Consider the following 23,170-nt stretch of genomic DNA (forward strand, 5'->3'; position numbering starts at 1 on the left):
TATGCATGCATACAAGTCCTTTGGTTGATCTCTTACCCCCCTACCTCCTGTCCCCCAACCCTCCCCGGCCTTCCTGCTGCAGTTTGACAATCTGTTTGAGGCAGCTCTGCCTCTGTATCTATTATTGTTCAAAAGTTTATAATGGTCTCTATTATCCATGAATGAGTGAGATCGTGTGGTATTTTTCCTTTATTGACTGGCTTATTTCACTTAGCATAATGCTCTCCAGTTCCATCCATGCTGAAGTTTATTTTATTATGGTAAGAACATAACATGAGATCTACCCCCTCAACAAATGTTTAAGTGTATAATAGAGTATAAGTACAATAGTGCACAACAGATCTCTAGAACTTACTCATCTTGCTTAACTGAAACTTTATGCCTGTTGATTAGCCGTATGTTTGTTCTTTGATGTGTCCTGAGCATGCACACCCGTTTTGCCTGGCACATAGTAGGCACTCAATAAATATTTGTTGAATGTTGAATAAATTTGTAGTCACATAATTGTCACTTTAAATAACTATTAAGCACAGCAGGATAATACACGATTATTTAAATAGTGAACATTTAAAATCTATAGTATTTTGTTTTAATTGAGCAAATTCTTCTGACTGTTGTTTCTATATGCATCCTATTAGTTTTATTTTTTTAATTATTATTTTTTTATTTTTTAAAAATATATTTTTATTGATTTAAGAGAGGAAGGGAGAGGGAGAGAGAGATAGAAACATCAATGATGAGAGAGAATCATTGATTGGCTGCCTCCTGCATGCCCCACACTGGGGATCGAGCCTGCAACCTGGGTATGTGCCCTTGGCCGGAATCGAACCTGGGACCCTTCAGTTCGCAGGCCAACACTCTGTCCGCTGAACCAAACTGGCTAGGGCCATCCTATTAGTTTTAAATAATATTTCCCATAGTAGTCTTACTTTTATAAAATCGATTCTTTTAAAAGAGTTTTTTGTTTAAAGATGATGGATAGAACCACCTAATAGGAAGATTAAATGCCATGTATATTTGTGATATATGTTACCTAAACCCTTGATTGTGCCTGTGGATTCTCCCCACCTTATGAGTGTTTAGGTTATTTTTTAACTATTCGATTTACTTTTTATTTTTTGATAGAGCTTAACTTTGCTAAAAGACATACCAGTTCATCTTTAGCTATGGTTTGATGCCCATAATTTGGGAAACGAGCTTAGAATAAAACATATTCTTAAAGAGAGATAGTAGCTTTGAGTAGAAATAAGAGCTGGGAGGAGCCTTACACTGTGCTGAGATGACCTGCAGAGCCACAGGACACACTCACTGGAGCCCCAGGTCCACATTTCAGTGGTGGATTGAAGCATTTTGTCTAAAAACAAACAAACAAACAAACAAACCAAAAAACCCCACTAGGTTCCAGATTTTGTCTACTTTGTTTTTGGAGATAGCCAATACTTGGCAATATTGATAACTCTATTCTAAATCAATTTTACATCATGTGCTTCTATCTTTAAAGCTAAATTTTGTAAAACTGATTGTTATGCATGCTGATAAAAAGCAAATGCACAAAATAAAAATTTATAATGTTATAATGTAAATCATCTGCTAAATGTTCTAGTATCTGCTAAGACATTGAATTGTTTTTAACATTACGTGTAGCTGCAAGATGTATTAGCAATTACATCCATAAGAAAGGAATTTAACAGGCATTTCCTTGCAAATCTAGATACGAGCAACTACTGAAATTTTCTTGACATGTGTTTGATTTTCACTTTCTTTATAATGTGTTACTTTGCTGAAACCACATTCAAAGGCTAGGAAGATTGAACCCCTGCAAAATACACTTGAAGGTTAAGTAACTACAGATCTCAGCTAATCCTGTGTAATCTGCTCTTACTAAATGGCTGTTTGCGTTCCAGGCACACCAGTCTCTGAATGCTTAGGATTTGGTTTTTACCTGTTGTTCCAATAACCTCTAAAAGGAGCAATGCGTCTCTTAGCATGTCTGGGCGTTGTGCTTAGCTTTTTGGAAGGAGTGAGTTGTTTATGTCCGTCACAGTGCACCTGCGATTATCACGGCAGAAATGATGGCACAGGATCAAGGTATGCTACTTAGTGTTCTAATGATTCTGAGGAAAGGGATCCCCCATCAGCCTTATTTGAAAGCAAACTATTGATCAGAAATCAGAGGAGAGAAGGTTTAATTTACATAAGCTTTAACTTAGTTGTGTTAATACTGGTTGCCAGTGCTATGCTTTTATCTTGAGCAGTTTAGCTCTTAAAAACCCCTCATTTTTATTTGAGACCTTCAAACACATACAAAAATGTTCATTGCACTTGTGTTCAGAAAATGTTCATTTCAGGAGGTCAAGCTGAAATGTGTGTGTCCCACTCAGCCTGATTGCAGAAAGCAGGGCCGATCAGGAGGTGCTAACATTCCCAGACCATTTGCTTCGCGAGTTTTCCATTTCATTTCGAGGGGTGTTCATGCCAATTGGATAGCCCTTAGAAAGCAGAAAGGACTCTCATAAGAGTGAAATTACAGACGTTCATAATTAGAATTTTTTATTTTAAGATATTGGAATTTACAAAGAGAAGAGGTTTGAAAGATATGGATCCACTCTGTCAGTTGCCGTCACGGTAGAAGTTATTTAACCTCTGGGTTGCTTTCACATCTACCTGTGAAGTAAAAATAATTGCATACTCATAATATACATGAGTCCTTTGAGATAGAAGTTAAATGCAAAAAGGAACTTTTGTTAGCTAACCATGGTAGACCATGATTTTTTTAAAAGGATATTTAATGACAAAATCAGATTTTGTGTGTGACTTGGTTGATGGACTTTTGAGGTTATTTAAATAGTGAGCCTCTTAAAGTAATTTGTTAAGAGTCACTCAAGTTATGTTCTACACCTTTAAACAAATTAATAAAAATTAAAACATATTATTGAGTAATTTGTCTTGTTAGTCTATAAACTTTACTTAAGTAACTTGGTATTTTTTTTGAAAGATTTACTAGGTGGTGTAAGACAGTGAGAAGAACATAACAAATTAAAAAGCCCTACTTGGCAAAAGCTAGGTAGCAGTTAACAACTCACGCCAGGGTACTTGAGAAACAACACAGAAGTGTTTCCTTCCCCCTGGTGGCCCCATTATTGATGGATTTTATGAAAACCATAGTGTATTATTCTTGGCAAGAGCTCTAGAAAGAATTTAGTTCTGCTGTTATTTTGTACATGAAGAAACGAAGCCACACAGAGGCTAAAGGACTTGTGCAAGGTCACAGCACGGAGTCGATACAGTGACTGGTTGATAAAGACACTGGGTCTTTCAGCTTCCAATGCAGGCTTTTCTCCATTACACTGGAATGTTAACTTAATGAGTAGAAATTGGATCATTCTGATCTAAAGTAGCACTGAAATTTGTGATAGAGAGTAGAGATGAAGAATAGGAAGTGTCGCCCTAACCGGTTTGGCTCAGTGGGTAGAGTGTCGGCCTGTGGACTGAAGGGTCCCAGGTTCGATTCCGGTCAAGGGCATGTACCTTGGTTGCAGGCACATCCCCAGTGGGAGATGTGCAGGAGGCAGCTGATCGATGTTTCTCTCTCATCGATGTTTCTAACTCTATCTTGCTCCCTTCCTCTCTGTAAAAAATCAATAAAATGTATTTAAAAAAAAAGAATGGGAAGTGTCCTTATAGAATTCCAATGCTTCTGTATGGTCTTCCCCTGAAGTTACAGACAGGAGATGCTATTACAGACAGGAGATGCTAGCTAGCAGGACATCGCAGCTTTATGCTGCATTTACCCCTCTTTGCCTTGTGGGCTGCTTTTAAAGTTCACCCACTTAACGTGATGTATTTCACTGAATGGCTGATTTGTTGACTACATGTATAATGCATTATAATTTATGTTTCATTGTTCATTTTCAGCAATCCAGTGGAAATGAGTGTACAATGGGAGATAAGTATTTTTTCAAGTTACAATGCATCTAAATTCTCTGATTCTTCATACTTTACACTCACACATGGGGCAGGCTTGTTTTTCTATGCCTAGTTTACATGTACCACTAAGCAAGGTCCCAATGTGACCTGCTCAAGGTCACTTACGTTAGTGAGTGGTGAACGGAATAAACTTGCAGTTTCTGGTTTATTCCTTGGGATGGAAGCAATGCACAAGTCATGCTGTTGAAATAGAGCTCAGCTTTAAGCATCCAGTGTGAACACTTGCTCCTTCCTTCCTTAAAAGAGATCAGTTTATAACTTCAACAGGGGATTCTTTAAAAATGGGCCATTTTGTAAAGAGGTTAAGTGTGCACTTTAGAGTTGGACCAATGTGGATTGGAAGGTGGCTGTGTGACCCACTAGCTATGTAACCTTGGAAAGTTACCTAATGTGGATAGGCCTCAGTTATTTTACTGTAAAAAGAAGATTGATGGTAAAAATAGCAGACACCCACCGAATGCCTGTTACGTGTCGGGAAGGTATAAAACTTCACATGCATTTCAATGAACCACCCTAACGAAGCTACATGGGAAAATGAAGTGGGGCAATTGGTGAGGATGGGCTTTGCCACAAAAGAACAGCATGAGCTTAGATCTGAGCCAAGATTAGACCAACTCCAGAGCTGGTGCCTTTACCTCTTCCCCAGCATCTACCTCATAGGGCTGTCCGACAACTAAATAAGGTAATGAATATGATGTGTGTTGGACAGGCCTGACTTATAAAGAACTTCATCAATATTAGGTGAACCATATGAAAATCCTTATATTTGATCATTTTTAACCGATAGAAATGGCCATTTCATATGGTTTAACATAGAAGAAGATAATGATGACAAATTATTATTATTTTTTTTTATAAGTTGTTTTTTTTTTAATATATATTTTATTGATTTTTTACAGAGAGGAAGGGAGAGAGATAGAGAATCAGAAACATCGATGAGAGAGAAACATCAATCAGCCACCTCCTGCACATCCCCCACCGGGGATGTGCCCGCAACCCAGGCACATGCCCTTGACCGGAATCGAACCTGGGACCTTTCAGTCCGCAGGCCGACGCTCTATCCACTGAGCCAAACCGCTTTCGGCAATGACAAATTATTAATGAACAGGTCAGCCAGGCTCCACAAATATTTTGTGAAAACCATTAAGGAATTTTCAATTGATGCATGCTTCAAATAAGCATTGTTTTTTCAAATGGGTCTCGGAACGCAGGTTTCCTCCCGCTGCTCTTGTTGTGACACTAGGTCGGTGCTGTGTAATGACCAGGATATGAATGAGCTCCCCATGAACTTCCCCGTGGACACTGGGAAGCTTCGCATAGAGAAGACCGTCATCCGCACGATCCCCGCCGATGCCTTCTACTACCTGGTGGAGCTCCGGTACCTCTGGGTGACTTACAATTCTGTCTCCAGCCTTGAGGCCAGCAGCTTTTACAACCTGGGGCGGCTGCATGAGTTGCGCTTGGATGGGAATTCTCTAGCTGCCTTCCCTTGGGCATCTCTGCTGTACATGCCCCATCTAAGGATCCTGGATTTGCACAACAACCAAATAACGAGTGTGCCAAATGGGGCAGCGAGGTACCTGAAGAACCTCACCTACTTGGATTTATCAAGCAACAGACTAACCACACTGCCACCAGAATTCCTGGAGAGCTGGTCCCATGTACTTACAACACTGTCCAGAAGCCGGAAGCTTTCAACAACAAGAATTATTCTTGGTAAGCTCACAAGCCTCTGCTCCTCTCAGGTCCAGATAATTTGCTCAGCATATTGCTCAGTTGTGCAATCTTTTCATGTTTTTGAGTTTGGTTTCTTACTCTGTACTTGCACTTTGCATGGAATAGCACTTCATCAGTTGATAACTAACTGCTTTTCTCTTGCTGCTTTTAAGATTCTCTCTTTGTCTTTAACCTTTGGCATTTTAATTATGACATGTCTTGGTATGAGCCTCTTTGGATTCCTCTTTTTTAGGACTCTGTGCTTCCTGGCCTTGTATGTCTATTTCATTCATCAGGTAAGGGAAGTTTCCTCTTATTATTTTTTCAAGTAGATTTTCAATTTCTTGCTCCCTCTCTTCTCTTTCTGGTACCCTCATGATGTGGATGTTGATATACTTGAAGTTGCCCCAGACTCTCCTTACACTATCTTCATATTTTTGGATTCTTCTTTCTTTTTGCTCTTCTGAGTGGGGTTTTTTAATGCTTCCTATATTTCCAAATCATTGATTTGGTTCTCAGAATCCCCTATTGAATCCCTGTAAATTATTCTTTATTTCAGTTAGTTTATGCTTAATTTCTGACTGGTCCTTTCTTGTCTTTGAAATTCTCACCAAGATCCTTGAAAGTCTCACTAAGTCCCTTGAAGCTCTCATTAAGATCCTTGAGTAACCTTATAACCTTGTTTTGAACTCTGAATCCAGTATTTTGCTTGCTTCCATTTTTTTTTTAAATTTGTGACATGTTTCTTTGTCTCTGCATTCTGGTTGCTTCTATGTTTGTTTCTATACATTAGGTAGAGCTGCTATGTATCCTGGAATTGGTAGAATGGCCTTATGTAGTAGGCATCCTATAGAGCCCAGTGGCTCAGCCTTCCTAGTCACCTGAGCTGGGCCATCTAGGTGCACCCATGTATGGCTGTGTGCACTGTTGTGTTGTAGTTGAACCTTGATTGCTATTTGGTCACTGGGAGGGATTGACCCCCAGGCCAATTAGCTATGAGGACCAGCTATGATTATAGTGCAAGAGCTGCTGTGCAGGAGACACTGCTATGGAACAGGATTTGCTTCAGTGGAGCTTTGGTGCTCTCCAAGTCTGCCCCTTGAGTGGGCCATACGTGGATGTGGTAGGGTTGTAATCTGGCATAGTCTGAAGCTGACCACCAGGTGTACTGGCTCTGGGGCCTTTCGGGAGATACAAAATCAGCTATTTCTTGTGGCCTGCATGGGGCCACCTGGCATGAGCTACAGAGTGATCTGCAGATAGTTACTACTTGTATTGGGCTTGGAGGTGCCCCAGAGAGGCCAAGCTATGAACCAAGGCAGGCTGCTGCTAGTGCTGGGCCTGGGGCCACTTATTAAGAGGTATGGGACATGCTGATGCCAGCTGCTGCTTGTTTGAGAGATTTTAGGAAAGTCTGAAGCCTGAGCAAGGACAGGCCATTCATATGGAAAAACCACTGCAAACAGCTTGGGTGAGGTGGGGTCTCAGGGAATCACCATGTCTGGGTGAACAGTGTGGGCCAGAGACTCAGATATGGTGACAGCCTGTCAGCACTGTGGTGGGGAAGTCTCAGCAAAGGAACAATGACTTCTTCTAGCACCTTTGTCTGGGAGAAAGCTGCCCCCTAGTTTTTGACCTGATGCCAGACAAATTAGTTCCTCCCTGTATGTCCCTGGATCCTTTAAGAGCTGATGGGGCTCAGAGGGAGTGAGTCCAAGTAAATCTATGCTCTGGCCCTTTAAGAGGAATGCTTGGTTCTCCAGCAGCCTCTGTCACTCAGCCGCAATTCCCGCTGGTTTTTATAGCCCAAAGTTATGGGGACTTCTCTTCCTGGCATTGAAACCCTGGGCTGAGGGGTCTAGTGTGAGGCTGGGACTCTTTGCTTCTCATGAGACATCTCCACAGCCAAAATAGCCCTCTTGATTAAAAAAAAAAGCCACGCTTGGGTGTGGGACCAGACTTTTACATGCTTCTGCTCCTCTTACCAGACTCAATGTGCTTTATTCTTTAATTAGAGGCCCAGTGGACAAAATTTGTGCACCGGGGGTTTGTGTCCCTCAGCAAAGCCTGCACCCTCTCCAATCTGGGACCCCTTGAAGGATGTCCGACTGCCCGTTTAGGCCCGATCCTGGTGGGATTTGGCCTAAACGGGCAGTCGGACATCCATCTCACAATCCAGGACTGCTGGCTCCCAACTGCTTGCCTGCTTGCCTGCCTGATTGCCCGTAACCACTACCCTGCCGCCTGATCAACACCTAACTGCTCCCCTGCTGGCCTGATTGCCCCTAACTGCCCTCCTCTGCAGGCTTGGTCGCCCCCAACTTCCCTCCCCTGACAGCCTGGTCACCCCAAACTGCTCTCCCCTGCCAGTCTGGTTGCCCCTAACTGCCCTCCCCTGCAGGCCTGGTTCCCCCCAACTGCCCTTCCCTTCAGGCCTGGTCTCCCCCAACTGCCCTCCCCTGCAGGCCTGGTTCTCCTCCCAATTGCCCTCCCCTGCAGGCCTGGTCCCCCCTAACTGCCCTCCCCTGCAGGCCAACTGACCTCCCCTGCTGGCCTGATTGCCCACAACTGCCCTCCCCTGCCAGCCATCTTGTGTCCACATGGGGCCGGCCATCTCGTGTGTTGGAGTGATGGTCAATTTGCATATTATCTTTTATTAGATAGGATTCTCTAGTACCATTCATCCAGATTTCAGGCAGTTCTGAATGATGGTTGTTCTGTGGATTAGTTGTAATTTTGATGTGGTTTTGGAGGATGCGAGTACTGCATCTACCTACACCGCTATCTTGACCCAGTCTTTCTATCTTGGGTTCTTAAAATGTATACGCCCTCACAACAGTAAGGCTGTGCTGTCAGTTCACAAAGTGTGTCCATCAGGGCTGAAGATGAGGCTGTACTTCTAAATAACTAGTGAGCCTTTGGCTAGTCAGGTGACTTATAACCCTTTTGGAGTGAGAATCAACTAGAGGCTAAATTTGTGCCAGGAATCCCTATTGACCATATCAAATATTGGCTGAAGTCAAGTATGAAGAAAAGATAATTTGAGATTTTTTTTAATAAAAAAGAAATTGCTGTGACAGCATATAAATGGATTTAGCATTGCTTTTGTTGAAATGTAAATGCTTTTTGGTGCTTATGAAACTAAAACCATGAGTAATCCTATCTAATAAAGAGGTAATATGCAAATTGACCATCACTCCAACACAAGATGGCCAACCCCATGTGATCAAAGATGGCCACCACAAGATGGCAAGCAGGGGAGGACAGTTAGGGGTGACTGGGCCGGCAGAGAAGGGCAGTTGGGGGCGACCAGGCCTGCAAGGGAAGGCAGTTGGGGGGGACCAGGCCTGCAGGGGAGGGCAGTTGGGGGGACCAGGCCTGCAAGGAAAGGCAGGTGGGGGGTACCAGGCCTGCAGGGGAGGGCAGTTTGGGGTGACCAGGCCTGCAGGGGAGGGCAGTTGGGGGTAACCAGGCCTGCAGGGGAGGGCAGTTGGGAGTAACCAGGCTGACAGGGGAGGACAGTTAGGGGCAATTGGGCCAGCAGGGGAGCAGTTAGGCATCTATTAGGCTGGCAGAGGAGTGGTTAGGGGGTGATCAGACTGGCAGGCAGAAGCAGTTAGGGGCAATCAGACAGGCAGGCAGGCGAGCAGTTGGGAGCCAGCAATCCCGGATTGTGAGAGGAATCCCAGATTGGAGAGGGTGCAGGCTGGGCTGAGGGACACCCCCTCCTCCCCATGCATGAATTTCATGCACCAGGCCTCTGGTAAGATCAAGAAACAAAAATGAAAAAATCACATAAGCTTTTCTTATATTGCTATTTCACGTTTTGCCCATTGTTCATATAGTCATTGAATCATTTTTATTAGAGAATAAAAGAAATATCATAGGATGGGTTAGAGGAAAAAAGACATTAATTTAATAATAGCTTTGGAATATTTATTATGTATACTATGAGGCACCATGTAAACCTATACTGTGGTATTTCTTTATTTTAGCTACTAATCTGTACTCCTTATGAGTAAGGCTAATAGCTAGAAATTGTCTTAATTTAAACATTTTGATTCTATTTCTTTATAGTTTTTCTATGTTCCTTTGGAAGCAATTCTTGGTTCTAATAGAATTAGCCAGTGGAGACATGAAGTAGAAAATAAAAACAAATGAACAAATTACTATTAATAGCTCTCTAAGGATTAGTTACTAATATTACTATGAAGAAGTAATTTATAGGACATCAGTATTTTTCACCTGTGAGTTAAATCTGCTCGAGAACTTAGGGATCAAGGGTTATGAAATTTTACCGTCACATTTTAAGATTCAGATTTTTCAAAAGCAGGTTCTTTAAAGGTAGTAACATGAAAATACTTTTGATATAACATTAAGTTTCAGAAGCAGGATATGTAATTGTACATGAAGCACCATCATGACTCTTTTAGAATGGGTGAAGAAAACGGCTGAAAAGATATACTAGTTGGTGAACTGTCTTTTTTGGGTGGAGGGCCACTTTTTCACTTTCTTATATTTTTAAATCGTTCTGTAATGATCATGCATTACTTTTAAAATAATGATAATATGATAATGAATAATAAAATATATTTTGAAACATGTCAAGCCATGGCAGCCGCTGGCCTTCACAAAGTCTAGGGAACAGAAGGGGAAAGAAGTGCCACCCTCTTAAAGAGGACTGTTCATGTGTGAGTCACACACAGAAAACTCGGTTTCCTCATCTGCCAAATGGAGATGGGAGGACTGACCCGTCTTGCTCATAGGACTGTAATGAGCACATAATGAGACATTTTCTGTGATAGTTCATTAGCTGAGGTGGACAGCCTCTGAGGTTACGATTTTAGATCAACAATAAACCTCAGCAGCTGGGACCAAGATGGCAGCGTCTTATACAGAAAGGCCTCTCTACTTTGGCTTGTTTGTTAGTCTAATTATATTTGAGTCTTCAAATTTCATCATTAAACTACGGTGATGAGAACCAATCCTAGATTTTCTAGAACTCAGTGTTTAACTGTAGCAGTTATATCTTTCTAGGCGCCCTGGAGAATTTACTTGTGTACTATTAGAGTGGGATGCAGTCTGCTTCTATTTCATTTTTATTGTCCGGTGTTTATTACTGTCAGCAGATGGAGGTTCTAATTGTAATAAAAATAGAAATGGTGAACATTGATGGAGTGCTTACTCAGGGCCATGCCTAGTTCTTATATTTTACAGGTATCTCTTCTTCTAGTCTCATAGTAACCCTGTAGTAAGTACCATTTCATCCCCATTTTATAGATGAGGAAATGAGGTGCAAGGTAAGCCACTTGACCAAATTCACTCACCACATAGCAATGGAGCTGGGTTATGAGTGCAATCTGTTTGGTACCTGAACCCCTGCTCTTCCTCACTCCTTTGTAATTCGGGGCATGGTGTGTAATAGTACCAGATTCACGTTCCTCCCAAATGCATTACTTTACTGAGCTCTTTATATCCTGTATTTAGTTAATGAAAATTTAGGCAGAGGCGTTTCCATTACTCCCTCTCTCTTCCACATGAATAAAAATACCAACTTAATAAAACTGTCCTTTAGTGTATCCGTAAAACATAAACTAGTGTCCTGCAAGTAAGCATTTAAATTAACTATGAAACTAGATTAGATTTTTGATTTGCAGGACAGGTAAATTTCCATGGCTTCTTTCTCAAGAATAAGCAAATATTTATATAGGCAGGCTCCATAGGTCTTACACTGTTTATCTTGGAGGAAAAAGCCTGCAGTAGGAGAGGTCATACAATGCCTTTTTGGGTGTTTTTCCCTGGTACCCAAATTGCTACACTGTAAACACGGGCTTTTCTGTAATCAGAATGGAGTTCACCTGAACGGCTGTGGCGACCCCAGTACTTCCACAGAATTTTCGGAATGGCATTCACTTAATTCAGCAAACACTCCTCAATCCCTGTGGTGTGCCTCTCCTTTGCTAGCAAGTTCCACATGGCTAAGGCTTACCCCTTGCCAGGTGCCCTCCTGAGGACTCCAGGGGTACCTTAGCTTTCGGAAAAACCACATGAGTTGGGTCGGTAATCAACACCACCCTCTTTACCAGCTGACAAAAAGGTGGAGTCAAGCTTCTAATCACAGTCCCTCTCCTGAGATATCTTCTTTTATTCTTTAAACTTTTATTTATTTATTTATTATTTGTTTGTTTTTACTTTTTGTTGAATTTATTGGAGTGACATTTTTTAATAGAATTATATAGGTTTCAAGTATACAATTCTATAATACATCATCTGTGTATTGTATTGTGTGTTCACCACCCTAAGCCAACTCTTCTTCCATTCCATTTATCTCCTCTTTACCCTCTGCTACCTTTTCCCACCTCCCTTTTCCCCTGGTAAGCACCATACTATTGTCTGTGTCTGTGAGGTGTTTTTTGTTCTTTGCTTAATCCTTTTACCTTTTTCACCCAGCTCTCCAACTCCTCTCCACTCTGTCGGCTGTCCGTCTGTTCTCTGTAACTATCAGTCTGTTTTTATTTTTTATTTTTTTGTTAGCCCATTTAATCCAATTACTGTGATGCATGGAAAGCATTACCCCTTTAGAAAAAAGGTAAGGCAAAGTCCATCTGGCCCTGGCCAAGAATAGCAATATAAAATAAATTAATTAATGCAAATTACTGTGACTGCGGTTGGCACGTTGCTTTGAAGGAATGCAGTACAAGTAACACTTTAACTTCAGAGGGCTCTTGTACCTTTGTCCCCAGAAGAAAAAACACTTGATGAATGTGTTCAGCACTTAGATGGCTGTTATTCAGGTTTTTAAAGTTGTACCTTTGACCTTAGATATTCCAGAGCTGGAATAAATGTACGTTTTGTTCTTAAGGGATTTGAAGATATTTCCCTGGTTTACATAACTTTTAGATATAGCAAGTTGGATTAATTTTTAAAAGAATTTTATTTCATTGTTAACACATTTTTATAACAGTTTCAAAGCTCGAATGAAACTGCTAAAGTTACAGCTCTTTGATCTTTCCCTATGTAGACGTTAGTACTCCAGATATCACTCCTTTGACATTGGTAATTTGTAGATAACAGCACTTCTAACGGCCACCTGTGGCTTTAGCTGTTTTTAGGTGATGAAGAAATGAGTTATGGTAGAAGGAGTATTAGATTAGGAGGGTACAGCATGTAGGATTAGGACTACTTATGAAACCATGAAAGTGATCTCGGTGCTTTAATGTCCTTTGGTGTGAAATTGGAAAAATCATACTAGCTTCCTGAGGTCCCTGTAAGACATATACACGGTGGTGGAGAATGAGAGCTTGAAGATCAGGATCGTGAGGTTCAAATCTTGACTGCATTCCAGCTGGGCAGACCCCTTAACCCTCCAGAGCATTGGTTTTCTCCTCCTTAAAGTGAGGATCATACTAATATCATCCACCTCATGCTGTTGTCAGACAGATCCTTGAGCATGCTGAGCACTGTTGGGAGACAGTGTCCCGTTGTCCCTCACATCTCTGCATGTCTGCTGAGCAGAGGCAGGCACTGGCTGCCTTTTGTTCTGAACGATCTTTTCAAGAATATTTGTGTAGAGAGCTGCTTTGAAAAGTAGAGGATGCCCCCCTCCAGAGCAAAGGGTAGGCATGGTTACTGCCCAGTGCAATAAAGATAATCTCTCCCTTCAGAGCTGTCAGTAATAAACTGTCCTTCATCTCTGACCAGGAGTCTTGTGTCTTCTACCAACATCTAAGAAATTGGTGAACTGGGAGGAGTTGGTCACTCTCGAGTAGGGTAAAACTCAGACCTTTTACAATTCTTGACAAATACAGTCTTTTCAACTTAGGAGGCAACCAATAACTGTCAACTTGTATTGTTATCTTATAAAGAAAAAATCTTGGATAGCAGGTGTCTTGAAAGTATAAAGTATTCTACACATATTAATTATTACATGATAGGATGAATTTGATGTTTGTTGGCAGGTTGAATAGAATTCAAATCAATATTAGGGAACTGGTCATAGATTCACAGGACTAATTATAAGAGGAAGAAGTCTAAGGTAATTGACCATGAAAGAAAAGGAATTTCTAGGATAGCTGAAAAAACACACACAGTAAACGCTTACCAATACTGGCAGAAAATAACGATCAGTCATGAAGTGCTATTATAATAAAAACTAGAGGCCTGATGCATGAAATTCATGCAAGAGTAGGCCTTCCTTCCCCCGGCTGCCAGCACTGGCTTCCCCCTGGCACCTGAGACCTGGGCTTCCCTCGCAGCCCCGGCTTCATCCGGAAGGTCATCCAGAAGGATGTCCAGTCTAATTAGCATATTACGCTTTTATTATTATAGATAGGCATAAATAGAAATCTAGAATTTATAGTGAACAGTTAAATCTTCCACCATGGTTAGAATTTTTTAAAATTGCAATTCTGTCGTTTCTCCCTAGGAATCATTGTATAATCCACTCCATTAGTAAAAAGTCACAACCACAAATCTTCCTGAGGTAAATCCTTTCAACCTTGGGCTCGGAGGCCGCTACGGGACATCACCCTTAAGATCCTTAGAGGGACTTTGTCTGACTGCAGGCTCTGAAGCACCATCTTAGATCCCTCTGAGATCTTAGCAAATGCTATTGTAATCTCACCCACACTGGATTAATTTTCACTCTGAAGCTCTTTCTTAATTTGAAAATTTTGGAGAGGCTCAGTATGAAAAAACAGTTTTATTATTTTTTATTTTTCAATTATAGTTTCCATTCAATATTATTTTGTATTAGATTCAGGTGTACAGCATAAGGCTTAGACAATTCTATACTTTACAAAGTAATCCCCCAATATTTCAAGTACCCACCTGGCACCATATTTAGTTATTATATTATTGACTATATTCCCTATGCTGTACTTTACATCCCCATTACTATTCTGTAACTACTAATTTGTACTTCGTAATGCCTTCACAGTCTTCACCCAGCCCCCCAATTCCCTTCCAATCTGGAAACTATCGGTCTGATCTCTATCTATGAGTCTGCTTTTATTTTGTTTATTTTGCTCTTTAGATCTCACATATAAGTGAAATCATATGGTATTTGTTTTTCTCTGTCCGACTTATGTCACTTGCATAGTACCCTCTAGGTCCATCCATGCTGTCGCATATATTAGATTTCATTCTTTTTATTGTTGGGTAATATTCTAATGTATAAAGATACCACAGCCTTTTTATCCAATGGTCTATTGATGGACACTTGGGTTGCTTCCTTACCTTGGCTATTGTAAATAATGGGGTGCATATATTCTTTTCAATTAGTGTTTTAGGTTAATTCAGATATATACCCAGAAGTGGAATCCCTGGGTCATAAGGCAGTTCTATTTTTAATTTTTTGAGGAACCTCCATACTGAAACAGTTTTATTATTGGACCCAGCAGGGTTTGGTTCTTTTATATGTATATTAGCTTTTATATATAAAAATATTTTATATTTATACTTCATATCTTCTTTTAGCTGATGTCTCTTTACATTTTATTATGAGCGGCAAGAAGATACTAGGCAGTATCTCTGTCTGGAAATATCCTTAGCTAGAACATTTATTTATTGAATATGTTTCCTACTTTTCCTGTTAACCACAGGTGACAGTGTTGCTAAACTTTTTGTCACTCCACAACAAGGGTCCCCTTCCCTCTAGTTTCTAGTAGCATTTTCCTCACTTTCCTTTAAGCTCACACTGACAGCCTCCTTGAATTCCAACACATTTTGGCTAATAACTCTGAGAGCTGAGGCAGATCCTGAAGGCACTTGCAACAGGACAGGAGGTTGTCAACCAACTGTGTTCCTGGCTGCTGGTTCTCTCCTGAAGGGGAATTTGGGCAATATATCTTCATGGCTACCACATATGAAATTCATGCCAAGCCATGTTCTAACCTCTACCAATCTTTCCAGTCTTATCTCCTGACACTGTCTGCATCTCAATCAATGCTTTTGCTGCACAGAAGTTGTACTACCTCAATATGTCTGCAGATCACACACTATCATGACGCAGTGCAGGCTGAGTTAGGTGCCTCTCAGCATCCTATAATACTTATCCTATACAGTAGGTCCTCGGGTTATATCAGAGATCTGTTCCTATGGCATGACATAACGCGATTTTTGCCATAAGTCGGAACCCACCTATGTAAGCACCTACGTCCCTCACATGGAGCACATACACAGCAGTAATGAAGTGAAACAGTAAAAAAAATTTAAAAGAAAGATAACAATTCCTGACCTTTACTTATGGTAAATAAATAAAAAACATAAAGCACATATGTACATATAATGAAATGATGAAACTTTTTTTTTCTATAAATAAATGGGAGATGGAAATGTAACCACAAAATGACATAACCCAAGGACTGTCTGTATAATAAAAGGGTAATATGCAAATTGACCCTAACAGCAGAATGACTGGGAATGACTGGTCGCTATGACATGCACTGACCACCAGGGGCAGATGATCAGTGCAGGAACTGCCCCCTGGTGTCAGTGCGCTCCCACAGGGGGAGCTACACTCAGCCACAAGTCGGGCTGACAGCTGCAAGTGCAGCAGTGGTGGCGGGAGCCTCTCCTGCCTTTTCTGCAGCGGTAAGGATGTCTGACTGCCATGGGGAGTGGGCCTAAGCTGGCAGGTGGACATCCCCCGAGGGGTCCCAGACTGTGAGAGGGCACAGGCCGGGCTGAGGGACCTCCCTTCACCTCCAGAGTGTTTGAATTTTCATGCATTGGGCCTCTAGTAATAATATAAATACTTTTATAGCACCCTAGAAATATCTCTATCACTTTGTTTATGACATTCTGTGTTACTAGGATTCAAATCTTGCCTCTGACACTAATTATCTATGTGACCTTGGTCAAATTATTTGGTTTCTCTGTGTCTTAGCTTTTTCATCTTTACAGGGGGAATAACAATACTCTCCTCTATATAGGGTTGTTGGGATTAAATGAGAAAATACTAGTAAGTGCTTAGAACAGACTAAGTGCTCAATGACTGTTAACTATGAACCTTAATGATCTGACTTGAGAGGCTTTGTTCATTCATGTGACTGGATCTAGGGAAAAACTGGTAGAAAGGTGACTCCATTTCATCAGAAGTGTACTTCTGTTTTTAGGGAGACAGTGCAGACACCTGCTTCTCCAAGAGGCTGTGATGTAAACTAAAGCCATCAGAATGACCTTTATCAGCCGTTTCCTCCTTCTGGTTTAGGTCTGCAGGACAACCCGTGGTTCTGTGACTGTCACATTTCCCAAATGATCGAGATATCCAAAGTTGCTGATCCCGCCATAGTACTTCTTGATCCACTGATGGTCTGCAGTGAGCCCGAGCACCTGACAGGGATTTTATTTCAGCGGGCTGAGCTGGATCAGTGTCTGAAGCCATCGGTGATGATCTCGGCCACCCGAATCACGTCTGCTCTGGGCAGTAATGTCCTGCTACGGTGTGATGCCACTGGCTACCCCACCCCGCAACTCACATGGGCCAGATCTGACCGCTCACCTGTTAATTACACAGGTATTTTTTAAATTTGGGCCTATGTTGAAACAAAGTTTTCAAAGATCTGTATTTAATCTCAGGTTTGGGGAATAGTTGCAATTTGCTCATTAATTCTAATAAAATATGCCAAGAGTGTTAGGTAAAAGGGATTTGAAAGTTCATTTTCTTAGTTAATATTTTCCTCAGTTGGTATCTGACTAACTACATGGATGAAATTAGAAAATCTGATTTTTTTCTTTGAAAACATGATCCAGTGCATGAATGACTACAGAGAAGGCCTTTGCCTTGCTATGTCATCTTGGATATGACTCACTTTAAAATATATAATGATTACAATTTCCTCAGGAAGGACTTTAATATCAGTTTCTCATTTTAAATGATGATTTAAATAATTACATGCAAACATTATTGTGAATCAAAAAGTATAATTTTTGGAGATATTGTTTTCATAGACTTTTCAGATCCTACTATGTCTAAGCCAATGCTTTGGCCTTAGTTTTTATAGTGCTATTCTGATGACTAAAGCAATCTGTTCTTAAAATTCCTGAAAGTTAAATTAAATCAAGGTTCAAATAATGAAACCTGATAAAAAAAGTCAAGGCTTAATATCCTTACATATAGACAGTAAATGGTCCATACCTTGAGGTGTGAGTTAAATTTGGGGCTCTTGGGATACTGCTTAGTGTATTAGTTTTCAGAAAGCTTCAAAAATCAAGACAGAATGGAAATGTGTCAGATTTAAGTGTTTAGGAAAGTAAAATTCCAATTTTTCGAAAACTATATATTATTCTGCAAATAAAAGAACCCGTGGTTTACTAGTTTATGTAAACTAAATATAAAATAAAAGATTGAGAATTCAAATTATGACCCCTTCATGCCAGAAAATGATCTGCTGTGCCCTCTGTAGATAGATAGCATTTTATTTCAATGAAGGAATATTTGTGGAAATATTAAATTAAGGCCTTGTGATAAACATTTTTTTTGTGTGATAAACATTTTATAGGACAATAGTGAATTAAAATTAGAAGGGATCCTTGAGATCACTTTGTCTTATCCCCTTATTTTAAAAACACAGAAACAGAGGCCTAAAGACACTAATTGACAAGTCTGAAATTAGATACTACTTTATGGACAAAAGTTTACTAAAATCAAGTCTCCCAATTCACAGTCCCACGTCTCTTAAAAATACTATTTTCTGTATAGACTCATGGCACCTGGCATGACCTAGACCAGGGGTGGGCAAACTTTTTGACTCGAGGGCCACAATGGGTTCTTAAACTGGACTGGAGGGCTGGAACAAAAGCATAGATGGAGTGTTTATGTGAACTAATATAAATTCAAAGTAAACATCATTACATAAAAGGGTACGGTCTTTTTTTTTTTTTTTTTTTAGTTTTATTCATTTCAAATGGGCCGGATCCGGCCCGCGGGCCGTAGTTTGCCCACGGCTGACCTAGACCTTCATGTAAGCAATTTATGGAACCATCACTGCCATTAGGGACTTGCTGTATGCCACTTCCCTCTTGGCGTATGGAAAAGGGACGCATGTAGAACCAAATAGTTGCTTCTTTTTCAGTGGGCATGTCACCTTTCCCTCCTCACAGAAGTACATATATGTTTTTCTTCCAGTAATTCAGGAATCTCCAGGGGAAGGAGTCAGATGGTCGGTAATCAGCTTGACAGACATTTCTTACAAGGATGCTGGGGATTACAAGTGTAAGGCCAAAAATTTGGCTGGGATGTCAGAAGCCCTGGTTACTGTGACAGTGGTTGGTGTCACGACCACCATAGCACCAGACAGTTCTGAAAGAAGGAGTGGAGATCACCCTGGGCGAGAAGTCCAGCCAGGACCTAGAAGATCTATATCCATACCTGGTTCATCGCCATCTCCCTGGCCTTCTTCCTCCCCTCCTTTCTCTCCCTCTTCTTCCACTTTTCTTTCTACTTCTACTTCATTTCCTGCTTCTGCTGCTTCCTTCTCCTTATACCCTTTCTTCTCCTCCGTTGTTTCTCCCACCACAATTCCAAGCACTAAAATTTCAACAAGCACCACCATGGCCAGCCGACAGTCACTCCAGCTCCATCCAGATGGGGAAAGAAATTTAAAGGTGGAGATGGGTGGAAGTAAGCGTCCCCCAGCTAGTGTAAGTAGAAAAGAAGAGCTGGCATTATTGGATCAAACCACAGTAGAAAACCTCAGGGCAGTCAGCAAGACCAAAGAGAGTGTGACCTTGATGTGGAACGCCATCAACACTACGCATAGCTCTGAGGTGACCGTGTTGTATTCCAAGCATGGGGAAGAGGACCTGCTGCTGCTGAATGCAGACTTCAGCAAGAACCAAGTAACCATAGATGGCCTGGAGCCTGGAAGGCAGTACAGAGCATGTGTCTGTCCAAAAGGAGCGCCGCCCCAGAAAGACCAATGTATCACCTTTTCTACTGACAGTGTTGGAGAAGGTCACTCTCAAGAGCCCTTCCTTATTGCGGTGAGCGGCGCTGCCTGTGTGGTTGTCTTGCCATTGATTTTTTTCCTGTTGTATAAAGTTTGTAAACTGCAATGTAAGTCAGAATCCTTCTGGGAAGAAGATTTGGAGAAAGAGACTTACATCCAATTTGAAACCCTGTCCACAAGGTCTCAAAGTATAGGGGAACTTTGGACACGAAGGCACAGAGATGATCCCGAAAAATTGCTGCTTTGTTCTGGGTCAAGTGTGGAATCTCAGATGACTTTTAAAACTGAAGAGATCTAGACCAGATTATTATTGCTAAGATTATATAGCTCAGGCACAGAAGAACGCACAAAATATCTTCCAAAAAAAAAAAAAAAAGAAAAAGAAAATGAAGAATTTGAGGGTGTATTTGCCTCTTTGTTTGGATGACTTTTGGACAGACTTTCACATCTTCCATAAAAATCACAAATGGAGTGATTTTGTGTTTTAAAAAACTACCATCAGACCTCTGAACTGAACAAGCTTTTTATTCTTTTTGTTTTTTCAATCAAATCTTTATTGTTGAAAGTATTACTTATGTTCCCCTTTTCCCCCCATTGACCCCTTCTAGCCTGTACCCCCCACCCCCCACCCCAGACCTTCACCACCCTTTTGTCTGTGTCCATGAGTTATGTATATATGCATACAATGAGCAGACAATCTTGATTTTTTTGTATGGAAGGTGTACATGGAAATAATCTTTGGAACAGTGCGTATTAACACATTGCAGACGGATCACAAGAATTCTTGTGTTTTCTGTTCTAAGGCTTGTGGTCAATCATACTTTAAAAAGATATTATCTTGTAAGAACATGTAATAAATAACTTCAAAATGCAATGGGTATTTAATTTTAAAGAGTGCCTTTAACATTTATGTGAAACATTTTTTGTACTTGTTCAATAGAAACTTATGGGACCACTGGGTAAAGCAAGCAATAAAATTACTAGTCCGTAATGTGCTAAGTTAGACATATGTTTTAGGGCAGTGGTCGGCAAACTGCGGCTCGGCAAACCGCAGCTCGGGAGCCACACGCGGCTCTTTGGCCCCTTGAGTGTGGCTCTCCCACAAAATACCGGCTCTTCCACAATACCGACTTCTGCACATGGGCCATGAAGTTTCAATTGCACTGTACGTGCGCGCTCGCACGTGGTATTTTGTGGAAGAGCGACACTCAAGGGGCCAAAGAGCCGCATGTGGCTCGGAAGCCGTGGTTTGCCGACCACGGCTTTAGGGTAATGTTTTCGTTGTTAAAAATAATTTCATGGAAAAATAGTTGTAAAAAACTAAAGTCTGAATTTTTAAAAGATAGATTTGGGGGCAGTGAGGAAAGATTAGTATAGCCAGCCAGTGGCTCTTGCTGTGGACATTTGATGCCATTGCCTAGAGGGCCAGAGTGGAACAGTACAGAATTTCGCATTGGCTAAGGCTAAGTTCAACCCAATGGAGAGGGAGGGCTCCAGCTCTTGGTACCATTGTGCATTACTACATTGTATGGTTGTATCCATATCCCAAGTGAAACTATTTCCCTTGTCCTTAGAAATACAGGTATTAGCAAATACATGTTTACAAAGAGGACATGATAACTAGTAAGGCCATTTAAAAAAATAGTTACTGCTGCATTCTTATACATTTGCTAGCAGACTGTGTGGGTCTTTTTAAGAGCTCATTTTAAAACAACTTCTTTAGTATTTTGATATTTACTCTTCTTTTTTCCCTCCCTCTCCTCTTCTCTCCCTGCTCCTCCTTCTTTTCGCCCCTTCTGCTTTGTCAGGAGACATTCAGGTAGTCAAAGGACCATATCTAAGCTGTTTTAATTATGCTATGTTATATTTTGACCTCTTTGATAAAAGAAAAACTGTGAAAGTCTTTTTTTTAGAACCAATAAAATATGTATTAGGATTATGAAAGAGCAGCTTCAGTGGATTTATTTGGTCAAACTTTCTAGGTTAAAAACATACGGGAAATTGAATTGGAGTGGGTTACATGACTAGAAAGAAAAAGGGCTTTAAAAATAAAATTTAGTTTTTTTTTTTTAAAGTGTTCATCACCTTTACTAAAAGTTATATTCCTTTTGCATCAAAGGTTTTGGAGTATAAATCATAAAAAATATACACATTTGAATGGCATCAAGGTTATACTGATGACATCATAGCTCTTACGTTCTTACTAGACGCCCGGTGCATGAATTTGTGCACGGGTGGGGTCCGGCAGGCCCCGCCCCCTGGTCGAACACCCAGTCGAACTCCCAGTTGAGGGGACCATTTGGATATTAGCCTTTTATTATCCTATATAATAAAAGAGAAACATGTAAATTAATCATCCCTCTGCTACACTCACCAGCCAATCAGAGTGAGTATGCAAATTAACCTCATCGCCTCCATGGAGACTGACAGCAGGTAGGAGGCAGCTCCCAGCACGGCCTACTTGGCCGTCGCCGTGGCAACCCAGGAGCAGGGAAGTGTGGCCCACAGACAACTTCCAGCACCACCCGCTTGGCCATCGCAGCGACCAACCTGGGAGCAGGGAAGTGTGGCCCGCAGGCAGCACCCAGCACGGCTTGTTTGGCAGTCACTGTGGTGTGGAGCAGGCAGGCCCTGCAGAGAGCAGAGAACCACGGGAGTGGGCCTAAGCCGTCAGTAGGACATCCCCTGAGGGCTCCCAGATTGGAGAGGGTGCGGGTCAGGCTGAGGAACACCCCCCCTGCATGAATTCCGTGCACCTGGCCCCTAGTATAGTATAAGAGGTGGCATGGAATGCTACATAATCTGCAGCTTGTTTATCAATGTCACCAAATGACTGTGGAGAGCAATCATAACTGACATATAGCCAATATAGGTGGCAATTAAATATGATTTTACTTTTAGGCAAAAATATTCTTGAGGTTTTGTAAAACTTGGGATACATGTGAGGGTGATGATTGTCACATGGGAGACTATCATCAGTGAAGTGCTGTGATGTAAAAGATTGTTGAGAACCCCAAGCTAATAGTTTATGATGGCCAGAGGAGTGCACCCTGGGCTTCAGAGTCAGACTAGTGCCTTGGACTTCGAGAAAATTTGATAAAAAGTTCAAGGAAAACAGTTCTTGACCCATGACTTGAGTCTCAAAAAGGGATTATGGCTACCAAAGGGAGATTAAAAAACAACCACAACAAAACTTCTAGTTGAATAATTGAGAAATAATTCAAACGAAATGGGAGGCAGCTCAGGAAAGTTGAATGGCTGTCTAGTAATCTAAAATTTCATATGTATGTATAAAAGATACAAAGAAGGGAGAGTAACCAAGGATGAATGTAGAAATCTATTATAAAAGTGTCAAATTAAGCCTCTCAATAAATGGAGTATAAAGAAAACAATAAAGTTGACAAGGAACTGTAAGGCATGTTTGTTTTTTTTTAGTCAAAAAGAAGGAAATAATAAGTGTACTGCTTAGAGATGATAACAGAAAGCATATTAGAGAAGTAGCAGAATCATTCAAC

At 41.0% G+C, this 23,170-nt stretch overlaps 1 protein-coding gene across 1 annotated transcript; it reads left to right on the top strand.

The window, feature by feature from the left end:
- The first annotated feature begins 247 nt into the window (after positions 1–247).
- LRIT3 (leucine rich repeat, Ig-like and transmembrane domains 3) lies at positions 248–22,142 on the top strand. The gene is made up of 4 exons (XM_059662409.1): positions 248–2,088; positions 5,231–5,703; positions 16,916–17,221; positions 18,833–22,142. The coding sequence occupies exons 1-4, from the start codon at positions 1,973–1,975 to the stop codon at positions 19,951–19,953; spliced, it is 2,016 nt and encodes a 671-aa protein (XP_059518392.1). The 5' UTR covers positions 248–1,972; the 3' UTR covers positions 19,954–22,142.
- Positions 22,143–23,170: the final 1,028 nt, after the last annotated feature.

This window comes from Myotis daubentonii, chromosome 1 (genome assembly GCF_963259705.1).
Source record: "Myotis daubentonii chromosome 1, mMyoDau2.1, whole genome shotgun sequence".
Taxonomy (NCBI): domain Eukaryota; kingdom Metazoa; phylum Chordata; class Mammalia; order Chiroptera; family Vespertilionidae; genus Myotis; species Myotis daubentonii.